This window comes from Buceros rhinoceros, unplaced genomic scaffold (assembly GCF_000710305.1).
Source record: "Buceros rhinoceros silvestris isolate BGI_N320 unplaced genomic scaffold, ASM71030v1 scaffold9034, whole genome shotgun sequence".
NCBI lineage: Eukaryota > Metazoa > Chordata > Aves > Bucerotiformes > Bucerotidae > Buceros > Buceros rhinoceros.
In genome coordinates, this window is record NW_010407647.1 from 75,090 (window position 1) to 91,387 (window position 16,298).

General features: G+C 38.7%; 1 protein-coding gene across 1 annotated transcript in view; it reads left to right on the forward strand.

Annotated features, from left to right (window-relative positions):
- TRPM1 (transient receptor potential cation channel, subfamily M, member 1) overlaps nucleotides 1-16,298 on the forward strand; it is a 41,240-nt gene that overhangs the window by 7,173 nt on the left and 17,769 nt on the right. Inside the window, exons 7-16 of the mRNA XM_010134553.1 lie at nucleotides 901-1,075; nucleotides 3,117-3,240; nucleotides 4,963-5,035; nucleotides 5,875-5,975; nucleotides 8,107-8,280; nucleotides 9,376-9,510; nucleotides 10,460-10,510; nucleotides 12,038-12,178; nucleotides 13,446-13,475; nucleotides 15,905-16,194. Coding sequence (XP_010132855.1) covers nucleotides 901-1,075; nucleotides 3,117-3,240; nucleotides 4,963-5,035; nucleotides 5,875-5,975; nucleotides 8,107-8,280; nucleotides 9,376-9,510; nucleotides 10,460-10,510; nucleotides 12,038-12,178; nucleotides 13,446-13,475; nucleotides 15,905-16,194 — 1,294 coding nt within the window. The remainder of the gene's footprint in view (nucleotides 1-900; nucleotides 1,076-3,116; nucleotides 3,241-4,962; nucleotides 5,036-5,874; nucleotides 5,976-8,106; nucleotides 8,281-9,375; nucleotides 9,511-10,459; nucleotides 10,511-12,037; nucleotides 12,179-13,445; nucleotides 13,476-15,904; nucleotides 16,195-16,298) is intronic.

The following is a 16,298-nucleotide window of genomic DNA, read 5'->3' on the forward strand; positions in this document are numbered from 1 at the left end:
AGGCCGGCCCATGCTCTGTGACTCCTCTTTATTAGAGCTGGGGTATACTGACAGGAGGATACCAGGAAGCTTCTGCTGTTATTGTACACGGTGTTCCAGTTCTTCCGAGAGGAACAAAGGGTGAAAACACAAACTCTTTCATGCATTCTCAGCTGTACAAAAATGTGCATCTTCTTTATAAAATGCTGGTCATTTTACAGATTAAGAACTGAATTCAAACACTTACAATAGTGGGATTAGTCAGCCTTCAAGTAACGTTTTGCTCTTCATTTTCCCAAGTATCTTGTGACCAAGGCTACTGAGACCGTGTGACCTGTGGGCTTCCCTTTGTCATCCTATGCCTGGAGATCACAGTGAGGCAGGGACAGCAAAGGGATGCTCAGCTGTCGTCTCTTCCATCGGCCAGCCATTTCAGCCTCATGATAAACACATTAATTTCATATTTTTTATGTTAAGAGAAAGCATAGGTGTATATCACCTCACTGAAGACTTCCTGTAGGTAACCAATGAAGAGTTAAAGCATCAAAGATACCGTACCTGGGAGGCATCCAAGTAACAGTGGTGCTAATGAAGTAATAGGAGAATCATGTTACCTGTTTTATCTGTACGTGGTGACTGTTGAAAGGGATTACAAACAGTTCACCGACCCTGAGTGAATAAATGATTGGTATGGAGCTGATGCAAAACCAAGGACAGAGAGATATCTATTCTTTTCCTTTTGGGGCTATGAAACAGCATATAGACATTTGTCCTGGTGTTGGCCATGAAATGGCCGTGATTTCCTAGCTGCTCTGGTCTGTGATGCTGTTACACAGGAATGACATCCACTCATAATATCCCAACCTCTTCAACTAAGTTTGAGTAACACTTCTTTTGTTTCTGTTCTTCTGTTTTTTGCAGGGCTGGGACAAGGTGTTCCTGTAGTTGGGCTCATAGTGGAAGGGGGTCCCAATGTCATCTCCATTGTCTTGGAGTGTCTACGAGAAGAACCCCCTTTGCCTGTTGTGATATGTGATGGTAGTGGACGAGCATCAGATATTCTGTCATTCGCACACAAATATTCAGAAGAAGGAGGGTAAGATTCTGAGACCTTCACCAAAGCTGGGTCTTTCTCGGGACGACAATGTACTACTATATGCCTTGCTTTCATTAAAGAAAACACCTTGGGAACAAAATGCTACTAACAGAAGAATTCTGCTGTCAGTCAACTTTCGTTGCCTGTTTTATCTTAGCCCTGGCATTAATGAGTAGAAATTGTTACCATTTTGAATGTATTTGCTGGCCCATTGAAATAAGTTTGCTCTCTGCAGCATGCTGTCATACGTGCTCCATCGAAGTTTGCTGCCTTATACTTGGTCCTGGGTTGGGAGCGTTAGAAACAAGAAATAAGTGATTCACAAGAATTACACTTTTTCTGAGGCCAGGGCTGAGGTTAATTACTGCATGTATTTGCAAAATTTGTACTGGCTGATTCTAGTGTCTTGTGTGAATGAGCTTCATTTTCCAAGAGTGCCAGGCCAGCTGAAAAAATGCTGGGCTTCCTTCCGTTTGCATGCTGTGTTTTACATCTGTGATGGTTCTTCAGGGCAGTGCTGTCTGACATCGTGAACAGAGTGGAGGATGATGTCTGGAGCATTGTGCTCCACAGCCCTCCTATCCATTGCCCAAATGAATCTGTTGAAGTCACTCCTAATCCAAAGTTTTCTGGAATCTGTTATTTTTATGGCCGGTTGTCTGCCATGTGGTTGGTAGAAATGGATAGTTTAAAGATACAAAGCCTATACCAGCAGCGTAAAGCTCATCTGCTCTGCAGAGTTAAAAGATCTGTCCTGACAAATACTCCAAGTGGAAGCAGAGTGTTTTATCTTTAGTAGCTAGATTCAGGCAAAAACCTAGTATATTGTCTTGATTAGGGTATGAGAAATGCCTGTTTCCTTGACTGAAGTTGTAGCTTAGCTTGGATTAAATCTTAAGCAGACAAGTAGTATTGTCAAACAGTGCAGATGTTATTTGCTGAATAGGGAGAGCAGCTCTGATGCTGGATTGTTTTGATTTTATACATAGTACATATTTACTCTTACTGACAGTATTTATGATTTGGCAAATTTCTTTTCTGTCAACCGAGACTTCTTAGCTTAGATCAAACTTTCCTCCCCCTTTTTGTGGTTTTTTTCCTTCCTTTCTTACTTATCCTTCCTATCAGCTCATAGGTAGTTGAAGGAGCTTCTCAGGATCAGTCTGTCTGAGATCTGCGTGACTTTCTCTCCCAGTGCATATGTGTCCAATTTTCCTCTCCAATAATTATGATGAGGTAAATGTGTTCATCTGGTAAGGCAGGTCTATAATGAGAACTTCTTGTCAGCCCTGCTGTCTAAAAGAATCATTTTCTCACAATGAACTTTTACTGCAGGCTCAGCTGTCTCACTGCTTTGAATGCTTGCTGGTAGCGTTTGCCATCATCTGAAAATACGGTTGAAGACTGAAGGGCTCTTTCTCAGCGTGCTTTAAGAGATCAAACATGTCTGACCTTTCTAGAATGTTTTTGATCAGATTTCTTTAATTGTCTTTTGGTTGGCGTGTTTCTCAGTTGGGTATTACAAGGTTTCAGATAGGCTAGCAATTCAAATCCTCTGTTTAAGACAATAACCAAGATAACTGAGGTGATAGATCAGTAGCATGAAATAATTGTGGTTTTTCAGCTATATGCTAAGGGCCTTGCAACATTTAGAGGCAAAGGTGGGGGTCCTGTATGGTGAACTACTGAAATCCTGAGGACTGAACTTCTTAACAAAAGTGTATTTGTAATGTGTAACAGGAGTAAGATCTACTGCATTATATTCCAGGGAGAGAGAATAGTTCAAGTTCCCTGCCAGTTTTCAAATCTATGCTGAGGTACTGAGATGCATAAGAACCAGCCTGGGCAGAAATTTCCTGATTACTGTGAACTTTTCATGAACTCCTGACCTGCACTGAATGCAAAGATGCTGTGTGTTTTCATTTATTTTCAAAATAAAGGTATTACACAGGTGGATGAAAAACTGTTTCTCAAACAGCAGGCCTTCTGAATATATAGTAATTCTAGCAATGTCTTCTTTTATGTCTCATTTTTCATTTAGGATAATAAGTGAATCCCTTAGGGACCAGCTTCTAGTTACCATCCAGAAAACCTTTAACTACAACAGGAATCAAGCTCACCAACTGTTCGTCATCCTTATGGAGTGCATGAAAAAAAAAGAACTTGTAAGTGTTCTAAAAGTAGTTCACAAAGATAATTTCTGTGACCAAACTTTATAGAGTACTTTCAATTGCCATTCTCCCAGGGTTTTAGTTTAACTGTTTGGGTTGGGTTTTTTTTTCTTTCGCTGTAGCTCCATAAATGTACACAATCATTTGTTCATGAGCATAGGCCAAGAAAGGGATTTTGTCTTCTGGAAAGCCTCTAAAACCAATTGCAGATTCCTTTCCTGTTTAAGTCGATAGGAGTCTTTTTTTCAAGAGCTTCTGCAAGGCAAACTGAGACACTGAGATGAATGAACCAAAAGCACAATCATCTGCACAAAGTAGAGGAAAAATAATTGAAGAAAGGGTTCCCCAGAGCCATAAGCACACGGAGTGCATCGGTACAGCTTTGGTCTTCTGTTGTAGTTACTTTTTAACAGTCTTTCATTCCAGTAAAGTGAGCTGTTCTGGTCTTTCAAAAGAAACTGAAACATTAAGTGTTCTTGAAGATCCCAGTCTTGCGTGATTGTGGCTTTTTGCAGGCCTGTTCTATGTATGGTACCACTCAGCCAGGTTCCTGCCTGTCTGCCATATCTCAGCTGCAGAGAAAAGTGTGTTCAGAAAAAGAAAATCTTTAGCGTTCACACCTGTTGTCTGCGAACAGTGTCTTGAAATTGTGCTCCCTGTGCCTTTGCAGGCAAAATGAATCTTGGAGTGTTTTCCTTTGACTCATTGACTCAGTGAATTTTTGTAATTATGACTTCTCCCTTGAGGTTTTTTTTTTTTCATACAAATCCTAAGCAGCCTGTTTTAATTGCAAAACAATATAATGGATTTTTTGTGGTTCTTTTTTAATTACATCTGGAACTGGTATGGCTGGTATTTTTTAATCTTTTTTGCTGAAGTTGCATATTTCTATTAGAACCAAGAGAGAACTACCACAGCCTTCTCTTCAGACCGTGGACAGGGAATCAGATAACCAAACTGCTACTGAATTTAAGCATGAAATGTGGGGCAGTTTCATTCTTCAGGATGCCTAGTTGTATCACTAAGAAAGTGACACCTGTAACAGGAACAGCTATAAAGAAACTATTTGAATGACAGATGAAATTTTTCTTATGAGGCTGAGAAAAGAGGGATTTTTTTTCTATGTTTTTAGAAAAAATGATGTTTCATGCCCTCTTCAGCTAAGCGAGTTTTCCTTCCACAGAGCCCACACTTTCTATCTTTGGTCACCTTGGAAACAAATGCTGAACTCTGGTTTTCACAAGTTTTATACTGTCTCCAATAGATGATGTGAAACTTTTTCTTAAAAAATTGTGTGGTTTCATGTTGACTTTGTTATCAGTGCGTGAAGGGCTAAAGTTATCTCAGGTAATTTCCATTCCCATTTCCAAGCTGCCACTTCACCTGGAAAGTAAAAGAACTGTCAAAAAAGAATCAGTCTGGCACGGCAAGTCTGTCACTGCTTTTCAAAATTCAGGGGTTTGGTGAAAAATTTCGTCTAGTTTGTCACACCAATTCAAGGATATTTTAGGATAACTTTATTTGAAATTATTCAATTAAATGCTTTCATGAAAAAGAAATTTCAAAGAAAAATTTAGTAGAACTGTACTTTTTGAAAAATCTCAATTCTTAGGAAATAATAAAGCTTCACCACTCTGCTCATTTTTTGTCTGCATGTTTTGTCTCTCTCTTTCATGTGTTAAAATTTTGTGTGTTTGTTTTTATGCTGTCCTTTAGATTACCGTGTTCCGCATGGGCTCTGAAGGGCAACAGGACATTGAGATGTCTATCCTAACCGCACTCCTCAAAGGTGGGTTTTGCAAGCAATTAGGAAGCATGAACAAATTGATCGCAAGAAGACAGTCCTATAGACTGCCTGAGGTTCTCTCTTGGGCTTGAAGTTTTTGATTGTTTAACTAGTAACCCAAACATGCTTAGTTTAAGGCTTAGGTTATCTTGAAGCATAAAATCCAGATTGAAAATTTTGTGTGGTTTCCTCACCTGAAAACCTGGGATGGGAATGCTGCAACAACTATACTACTGATCCTTCAGCACATTTTATTGCAGTTCTAGCATATGTTAACCAAGATAGAAAAAAAGTTGGGAAGATTAAAAGACTATCTGGATTTTTCCAGATCTTAGATTGTGCTCTTTAAGCCTTAGGGCAAAAGTTAGGATCAGTTCCATATTTACTTGGAGTTTGTTGCTGAAACAACTGTTTTATGTCTGCAGGAATACATTAGTTGATAAAGGCTCAATATGGGATCACCAGAGTCCCCTAAGCTAAGAAATAGAGGAATTACTCTTCTCATATCTACAGCTTCAGCTAGAGGAGCTGAGAGGAGGAGTCTCTTAGAACAGTTAAAATGTCTATCTTTAGCATCAGAATATAAAGTCAATGTGGGAACTGTAAGGAAAAAAAGGAGAGAACCCAGTTAATACTTTTAAAATTAGAATTATAGGGTTAAATAGAAGATGCTATAAACTGTTTTGATGAATCCACTGCTTTGTGGAAGAACAATTCTAATGGTAGTATGGTATGGAGACAGGTTTGCTGTTCTCTCATTCTTGGACAAATGAATTACAGAAGGTTGTCCAGTCTTGTTTCGTCATGCAGGGAATAGTAAACATCTGTGTATTTCTCTTTAGGTACCAACGCGTCCGCTCCAGACCAGCTCAGCTTGGCTTTGGCCTGGAATCGTGTAGACATTGCACGCAGCCAAATCTTTGTCTTTGGACACCACTGGCCAGTAAGATAAAGTTTTCCTAGTCATATTGTTTGTTAACAATTTAAAATAAGTGGTGGAATATTCACACCATGGAAAGAGTACTGCATTCTGATGAACTGATGTATAAATCAAGACTGACCTATTTGTTTTGAAATTTTCTCCTACTACCATTTGCAAATCTTTAGCAGTAATTTAAACTCTGTGAAAGAAAGAAAATCAATTTCATAACAAGGAGAAAAATAACCTTATTTAAGATTCCTTGTGGATTTGAGGGGGGGGGGATGGGAAAGGCACTTACTGGAAACAGTCCATGGCCTTACATACAGCTGAACAACAGCAGTTCTGGTCATCCCCAGTGAACTTCTGTGATGCACTAGGGTTGCCTAGACTGTGTCACTGACATGTGCTAGCAGCTGGCAAGATCCCCAGCTACATATTAAAGTATGCGGCAAGGAAATTCATGGAGCTCCTTAGAAGGGATTGCGTTGCTCACATTATTAACAGCTGTGAAAATCTCTGTTTGGGTTAATGGAGCAAAATCCTGATGACCAGAAGAAATCATTGCAGAAAACAGGCCACTGGCAAGCAGAGCCAGTGCTTAGAGTTAACCAAGCAGCAAACCTACAGTAAAGCTTTTGGTCCTGAAATTGGATTTTCTTTCTCAAATTATTGGCGTTTGATCCTGCATTAGTTAAAGTCAGTGGTGAAACACCGCAGTGCCTTTGTTCATCTGTGTAACTAAAATCTCCCTATTTAAGCCATTTCATTTCTCACTGTATTGATGCTTTTTCCTTTACTGTGTGAACCGTTTGGTGCTGAATTACTGTAAAGTGTCATGAGGAGACCAACCTAAAAGAGGCAGGAAGAATGAAGTACAAGAATTTTTATTTTTATTTAATTAGTTATCTTTCCCAAAACTATGCAATAAAATGACACTTAACGGAACACTATTCATGTGCATACTGTTCATAACAGTGGGATTTATTCCATTTGGAAGCCTGTATAATGAAATTTAAACCAATGTTGCTGCATATGCTGTTTTATTCCTTCACTTATAGTAATGTGATGTTTGCACTACTGAAGGTTCATTAAAATGCTTATACAGAGAGGACATCCTGAAGATTATGAAATATTATTGCTATAAAACATTTATTTGGATGGAATGTTCCAATCTTCATATTATGGTGGTTAGATTCAGAGGTACCACCTAGCGACTGAAGCCAGCTACTGTTTTGGCCTGCTTCATACTCATACTCCGCAACAACCAGTTTCAGCCCACGGCAATTCACTGTCATTTCAGATTCGCGAAGATTGATTCCCTCTAGCCTATGCTGTAAGATGGCAGGTGTGGATTTGTCCAGGCTTACGGATGGGTTCATGGTAGCTGGGTAAAGAAGGGTTTTTTTAAGATTAACAAAATCACAGAAAACAAGCTTTGTTGAAGGCTTGGTTCGGTAGTTTTCTGTGCAGAGCATGAGTAGTTGTAATCCAGTTTACACGTTTGTGGAGGTTTAAGCATTTAAGCTAAGCATTAGCTGGAGCAAGTTAAGCCTCTAAATCACAGGCAAGTACTGTCAAGTTTTTTGCATGTGTGCCTGCCTGTCTTGGGTAGATAGGTTGGAAGGGGGAAGGACACTGCAAAGAGTGAATGTGTCTGAAGAGATACAAACAGAAATACTGTCTGCAGAATGTCACTGAACCAGTTCATGGTTCTTTTTCCTCTCCTTCCTGCCTCTGCAGTGTGGGTGCTCTTTGGTGTCACACAAGATTCTTCTTAAGCTCTTTCTGTCCAACTCCTTATCCTGCCTGTTGCTATTTATTTTGACAACTATTACTTTCATTGAGAGCAAAGAAACTAAAATGTCGCAAAATTGAATAGTGTCTCTTCTCTGATTTTCTCTTGCACTGATTTTATTTTGCAAGAGAAATCCTCCACAGTCTACCTACTTCACTACTTTGACTTTCAGTGTTACTGACTACATTAGATGTAACAGCTTTAAAAAAAAGAGTAAAGCTGCGGCTCTGCAAAAAGGTCCTTATACCTAAGGAAATGACTGTTTTTAGCTGACTGGGGAGTGAGTTCAATAGCAATGAAATAGCCACTGTACAATGAATTAGATTTCTAATACTTCTAATGCCTCATTAAATATAGCCTTTAGGAAGCCTGACAGCTCCTGACGGTGCAGCTCCTGAGAAGGAAAAGAAATCTCCAGCATCTCAGACTAAAGCAGCCAGAGGGAAGGGAAAAGGGAAGAAAAAGGGAGGAAAAGGCAAAGAAGAGCCAGAAGAAGAAACAGACCCAAGAAAGCTTGAACTCCTGAACTGGGTGAGATGAAACTATTTGTATTAAAGTTGTCGAATAATTCTTTTTTGTGTTTTTTTTTTTTCTTTCATGCTGGGAGACAAACAGAAAAAGCAAATACACATTTCATTCTAAAGAACGCTCATTTGCACATTCTTACAAGGTCAGCAGTAGATTCTGCAAGGATTTCAGGCTTTGAGCCAGGAATCCTGCTCTCATCCCATGTGTACCACACGCAGCCATACCATAACAGTACAAGTCAGTGCTTATCTTCTGCATCTTCTTCCCGACACTTGTCAGAAGGAAATAAGAACACCAGTGAACATCTTCATCCTTCCTTATACATGTTATTTATCCAGTGAAGGCTGTTTAATATCTCCATTTTTAAGTGCTTCATTTTCCAGCTGCAGGAGTTTAGATTTTTCTGTTGTCTGGATTCAAGATCATGTGTCAAGGGGATTGCTGCTTTGCTGCTCACGGGGTTCCTCCCCCCCCGCCTTCTACTGGGTTTTAACCCCTTAGACCTTATTAAGAGAAGATCCTTTAGGCTTCCTGACTAACATTTTCCAAAGGCAAAGCTAAGCTCGTGAAAGAAGAGGAAGTGCTTCTTCACAAATTATTTGAATCTTTCAGCATTATATTTCTGTGAGGCAGCAGTTTGAGTGAATGATACATGTGCAGGTTTCAGGGCAAATTATGTCGACCTCTTCTTAAACATATATGGTTTTTTTCTTATATGGTTAAACATATAAACATATATGGTTTTTTTCTTCTTCATATATTTTTCTTAAATTTTAACTTGTTCTTACCATGTTGAGCAAGTAAATCTCTTTTTCATATAACTTGGCAAGCATGGTATACCTGGTTTCGTTAAAAATGCTAAACAAAATGCTTGAAAGCTTCAGTTGTATTGCTAAACATTTCTTTCACTGCTCTCCTCTTGCCCAAGACCTCATCGGAAAACTCTACCATCTTTATTGACTTACACATGGGCAAAATGTCATTTTCACTTAGAGATTGACCAACATATTTGGGATATCCTCAGTAAAAGTATCTGGTTGTTGGCCAACCTACTCTTCAGTGCTCATGTAGTCTCCCATTCTCCATTGTGCAATTCAGGTGAATTCCCTGGAGCAGGCTATGCTGGATGCACTGGTTCTAGATCGAGTGGACTTTGTGAAACTGCTTATTGAGAATGGAGTGAACATGCACCACTTCCTCACTATTCCTCGACTGGAAGAACTTTATAATACCGTGAGTGAGCAGAAATAATAAAATGCCCTGTGATATCTTTGCTACTGTATTTCACAGGGGCACCCTTTTTTCTTTTTCTCCTTCTGGGATATGCTTGTTTTTCCAAAAAGCTCTGAGCCTTGACAATACACAGATGTTGGATAGCGGTAAAGGGAGCCATTGCTACTACATAAAGTGTCCTATTGTTTCCCTATATATACACATTCCTAATTAATAGACCTGCATTGGCTTTCAGAAGCTATTGCAGTTTGTTATGTAAATATAATGATACATTTAAAATGCACATTCAGAACACTTAAAGAAATAATGTAGATAGTAAAAATTTAATACCAGGCAGTAGTGGTCATTTACTTTTAATCTCAATTACTTTTCAAGTCTGTATACTTTAATGTTATTGAAATAAGCCTGTAAATTTGGCAAAGTGCTTACAGAGCAACTTTTACTCTTGGCGCGTTGCAGCAGTCAGTATAGTCTTTTTCTTGTGGCCCAGCAAAGCAAAATGTTTTTCCCAAAGCCATAGAACATCATGCTTTTTCATTCAAATTCTCCCCAACCCACAGCAAATTATTATCTACATAACAGTTTCTAGACCGGTTTTCTTCCCATCATTTGAGTGGCAGGGAGCCTAGGGGAGCATTCGTACGACCCAGGACATCAGCCTAGTCCTCCAGTCCCTTTATCGCTCCTGCAGCCAGTACAAGTTCAGACAATACCACAAACTGCTGTGACTTGAGTCACCACATAAAGGATTATAAGAAAGGGTTTTTACAACTCTTGACAGAAATGTGTTTGTTATTATAGCCCAGTTTCTTCCTTTCACTCCTGCAGAGCATGGCAGCACATGGTTCCCTAAAGTTCTGCTTACAGCACCAGGTCGTTAATTACATTTGTGTTTGCAAAAAATCTGAAGAACTGAAGCTCTAATGGATATGAATGATTTTTCTTTCAGAGACTGGGTCCACCAAATACACTGCATTTGCTAGTCAGAGATGTGAAGAAGGTAAGCTTAACTAACAGCAGCATTACATTTGCATGATGACATTGACCATGTGAGTCAAGAGCAAAAACAAGCATAGTATGGGGGAAAGCAGACATCTGAAATCAGACAATAGCTGTTCAGGAAAGGAAAGTAAATTACTTCATGTGACATCCAGTGCCGTCAGTCCAAATTGCATATGGCCATACTGCAATGACAGTAATTTAAAAAGGAGAGCTTAACGCCTAGCAGTGTAATATATCATTTGAGGTTTATGTTGATACTTTTTCTTCTCTACAAGAAGCTCCCAATGCTGTGTTACAAAGGAGGAAGGAAAGGCCTGCTAGGTTAACTGGAAGCCCCACTTATGACCACAATATTTGTTCCCTTTTGCTTGTTTCTCTGTGTTTTTTAGTTACCTTTCTCTGTTAATCCTACTTTTACCTGGCAGAAAATCAATTCTGTTCCTCGGTGCTACAAGTCCTAAATTTGTTACTCATTTGTTTCTATTACATGTAAATTTGTTCACTATACATGAAGAGGATCGTTGTTAGATTTGTTGTGTTTGCTCACTTTGAAGTTTGGAGCTTTTATCCAGTAAAATTCAGCCACATGAAACAGCCTGTGTTCCTTTTTGCAAAGAAAACTCCATTTATTCCCAGGAGGTTTAGATGTGGGAATTATGCAGTGCTGGGTTAATGTATAATTCATATTGATCTGCTTCATTGTTTAACGCTTTTCTCATTCAGTGTTTGTCTTTTTGAATGTTACTAACGCTCTTCTGCATTCTACTTTCTGTCTGTCCTCCTTTTCATTGCATTTTCATGGCTCACTCATTCAGCGGCAGTCTCGGGGATTCGGTTGGGTTAACATGGAGGTGATGTGTTTGCTTAGGATATAGTTGTTTCAGCATAGCGAGTGCTCAGTGGTGCTGTAGAATCAGTTATTTTTGTAGGATATAGCTTGAACAAAGCAGCACAGTTTTCAGCTTACGATTCTAGCAGAGTCAGTACCAGTATCCAGGTTACAAGTGTAATGGTGAAAATTATGGTTTGTCTTTTTCTTTGATTCTGGGCTGCACATTAATCTAAATCACAGTCTGCATTGTAGTGTTAATGCTGTAGATAATATTATGATGCAATATCAGTTTCCATAAATTGTAAAGTATGGCTGATATTCACCATGAAGTTAAGTCATGCTTTTATACTGGATTAATGATAATCAGTACAAAGCTATTTAATGTCATTAATATAAACCTTGCAAATTGCTCAGGCTTGTATGGACACTGACATATTATACAAGTAAATAAAATGAAAATCTGTCCTCAGCTATAAATACTGCCAACAAAAAGATCCATCACCACCAAATTTTTGTTATGTGAATTGATTATCATTAATATCATACAAATATTCAGAGACTGAAACCAGTGGCTGTAAATAATACCCGTGTGTCAATTTAAACATGACGTTATATGTCTAGCCAGGCAATTTAATGTATGTTATGCTTTCTTATCTGAAGTCCTTATTTCGGTTCTTTTTTCTTTTTTGGTAGGGAAATCTTCCACCAGATTATCATATCAGCCTAATAGATATTGGTCTCGTACTTGAATATCTCATGGGTGGAGCTTATCGCTGCAACTATACTCGAAAAAGTTTTCGGACTCTTTATAATAATTTATTTGGACCAAAGAGGGTAAGAATGAGTTCAGTCTGTGGTCACTGTGCTAATGGTAAAACAAAACAAAACAAAAGTAATGCTCTATTTCTTTGTCTTTGTGAAACATTGCATGTTAAATTTTAAAGAAATGCTGCAGGACTAAAATTGAAACTCTGGTAGTGAAATTATATAAAGAACCAGTAAAACATGTATATTAAAGGATGGGAGGACCCGAAAGGTGGTAAATACATCGATCTGGAGGTGAATTTCCTCCTGTTTCAGTAGTTTACAATCCAAGCATTTCTCACTGCGGTGTTTGCATATTTACTTATTCCTACTTGAAGCTGTACCTGTCTTAGAACTGTGAACTGCATTGGTCAAGCCTGTCCTATTGATCGAGTAATTATAACCAACAGTAGCCTTAGCCTGTGTAAGGCAGAGAGTTTAGTCTGAATACCTAAGAGCTATGAACTTGGGACAGTAAGTCCTGTAAAGAACTGCCCGGAGCACAAATCTTACCCTGGGGAAGCCGCTGCAATCTCAGTAAAGCATTTCATAATTCTGTACCAATCCTGAGAATACTGAGCACCGCCCTTGCTTTGTTAAAAAGTCTGTTCTAAGCAAATAGAATAATCTCCTTCGCTAGTTTATTTATTTGGTTGGTTCAGCTTTGAAGGTCAAGTGACGCTTCCTAGCCTAATTACAGAAAGCCCCCCACTAGGGAACTAGCCCCACAAATGGTCAGAAAGCCACTCAATGCTGAAGTATTATGTCGCTGATATGTAGTACATATAGAGTGTAGTACTATCTGATGGAACAAAAAAAATAAACCTTTTACATAAAATGTAAAACAGAGTTTTCACAGTGGAACAGAGGACTTTATTAAATGGGAAATTGTGAGAGGTTTGAAGATCTATTATAATTTTTACTGTTTCCTATGGGTTTCATTACCCTGCGTGTACTTAGAAGCACTATTTTTTTCTCCAAGCTTTTGTGACCATGTGGTGATTGTAATTCTCAAAGCAGTATATTATTTAATGGTTCATTTAACTCTTCCATCTGAATCAAAATATTTCACTCGGGTGCAGAAGGGAAAATATTTTCAAACCCTTTGCCATCCTGCAAATATAATTAAGAGGCAGATTAATTAGTTTTGCCATTATTGGTACGATTATTCAGAATAATAAGTTTAATAATAAGTACTGTACACTTGTAAATGAAAATGTGCTTTTCTTTGGCATTGTTTGGTCTTTGACTTTTCCCTCCCATCTAACTGAACTTCTTTTCTATTTTTAATACTCAGCCAAAAGCTCTTAAACTACTAGGGATGGAGGTAAGTTGGATTTATTGTAAAATACTGTTTTTATCACAGCATTTTTTGGTACAGTTCTGCTCTTGCTTTCAGCTTTCTCACTATTACTGTGGCTTATAAGTCAGATTTCAACTTGACAGCATCTTCCATTTTGCAAACAGCCTATGAAATACTTTTGATGTTTTTTATCCATAGGGTCTTGAGACCTGCTTTGCTCAATAGTCTTCAGGCAGTTTTTAGCACTATTATGTAGTAACAAATTCTGTGTTGGAATATATTGTAGATTTAATCATTCAGATGTGAACACTGATGATATTGAAAGGGGAACGTTATCCAGCAGTGCTGTCTATGGTCAAATCCCCTTTAACCGTGAAGTAACAATTCATGCACAAAAGAGGCTTCATCATGGAGAAAACATTTAACTAGAGTGAAAAAACAAGGCAGTCTGACATGTTAAGTGCTGTCCTCCATTGTAAAACATCCTTGCTACCATGATGGCACCATGCTTTATAAATAATTTAGCTAATAGAGAGTTTTGGTGTCCAGCCCCTGCCTCAATTACTTGTGTGTCTGTAGAAATTTTGAGTTGATCAGAAACCAGTCTGGGATGATACCTAAAAACTCATTCTGTTTTGGAGGTAATTGCTTTTTCTTCCTGAAAAAAAAAGTATTAATATAGACCAGGAAAGCATTTAGATGAAGAAAATAGGTGCATTTCTCTACGAAGTACACTTTTACTAATGCGTAGTGATAGTATTCAAACACAGTACAGGTACATGTTGCTTCTGTTACATTTGATGTGAACTGCACCCCCACACAAAAGCCTCTATTTGCCCAAGCAGATGGACAGCTTTCTTCTCCACAGAGAAAGTCCAGGTTATGCTTAATCTCTCTGATCAGCTTCCTGTTTTCTAATGACTCAAGGCTAAAAGCTCAGCCCCTCAGAGGTGCAACCCTTTTTAATCAGTGTTGATCACGCATAGGTTGCTTAGTGGTCTCCAAAAGTGCATTTTTATTTTCCTATTTCTTTCAGTGAGAAATGTTTCATATGGCACAAATGGAAGTGTCCTCTCCACTTGACAGTGGGTATAGCCCACTCCTTTCTTCCAAGAGAAAGAAAAGGTGAACAGAAAAGTTAACCTTTCTTTTGCTCAAGTGGTCAGTAAATTGATGCAACTCCGAGTATTTGGGTTATTTTAATTTCCAGTGTTAGCAAGCTCTAAAACAGAAAGTTTAGACCCCTTAGCACTTTTGTCTTTCTTGTCCAGGATTTTGTTTTCATTTGATTTTCCTTGTGTGGAGAGAACCTAATTTTTGGTCCTCCATTTGAGATTTTATGTCCCATGACCCCTGAATTTTCCATAGGAGACAGAGGTCACCACTTGCAGCTCTTAAAACTGCTGGAATTAAAATGCACACTTAATTGTTGAGCTGAAGAGTCGTCTTTGGAAACCTGAGCTGTGAGCCTAAGCCCTGAATTTGGATTTAAGATCATATTTTGTCAAAACATAGTGCATGATGCTGAGCTTGCTTGAACGGGAACTAATTTTGTAGGATGATAATTGCTTTTAATTGCAATCCACTTCTGAGACTGGAATCAAGTCTGTAATGATGATGAGCTCTTGTCTACACCTATATATGCAATGTTCTTCCTACATTATTTAAATCCTAATTTTCCCAATCATGGCTTTTCTCCCCTCAGGATCCTGCTTCATTGTCAGTACTTTCCTTCAGTTACTTCCATGCTGGTTGCTGTAGTAATGGCCTATCCTCCCTGTCCCTTTAAGAAATGGGATACTTATATCTTCCATTTGCACTACATACATAAGAGGAGATTTCTTATTCAAAGGTGAAGACTCCCTTTAGTATCTTGCTGTTCTTAAGGACGCTATCTGCCTGTCTTTTCCATTTGCATGTTACTACTCCCCACCTGCATGTCAGTCTGAAAATGCTTTGATATGCACAAGATACGCACATTGTCCTGCAGGAATAGATGCAGACATATCAAATCAGAAATTACAGTGGAATTTATTCATAGTGAGTTCAGGTTTGTTAAAGCTCCGTGGACAATGCAAAGGAATTCATTAAATACTAATTCATTGCAAATCAACTTGTGCAATTACACATGCGGTAGACATCTACTTACCATGCAGTGTAAAGTGATGCCTTCAGTTCAGGGGGGTTCTACTGTACTTACCCAAGCTGGATGACTTAAAATTAAGTGTGCAAGAATTGGTTCTCTGAATAAAATATTAAGCTGTGTGTGCTAGCCCAGTGCATGCTCTGTTACATGTTCTTCACAGTTTTATCGCTACTGGCATTCATTGTAGCAAACAGCAAAACCAGATTAGAAGTTTAATTGTTAATATGTCCTCTCAGTACTTGTTCTGTGCATGGTGCTATTGTCAGCTAAGCTGTTAAAAATTAATGGGAAAATTTTTTCTTTCCAGGATGATGAGCCTCCTACCAAAGGGAAGAAAAAGAAGAAGAAAAAGGAGGAAGAGATCGATATTGATGTGGATGACCCAGAAGTCAGTCGCTTTCAGTATCCCTTTCATGAACTGATGGTATGGGCTGTGCTGATGAAACGGCAAAAGATGGCACTCTTCCTTTGGCAGCGAGGGGAGGAAACCATGGCCAAGGCACTTGTGGCCTGTAAACTGTACAAGTCTATGGCCCATGAGTCTTCTGAGAGTGAGCTGGTGGACGACATCTCTCAGGACCTGGACAACAACTCTAAGTTAGTAGATGCAAAGCAGACTTTATGTGTACTTGATATAGGGGGTTGTCTGACCTGCTGAGAAGCCTTACTTTTAGTAACATTTGGAGCTCATTTATCAGCAG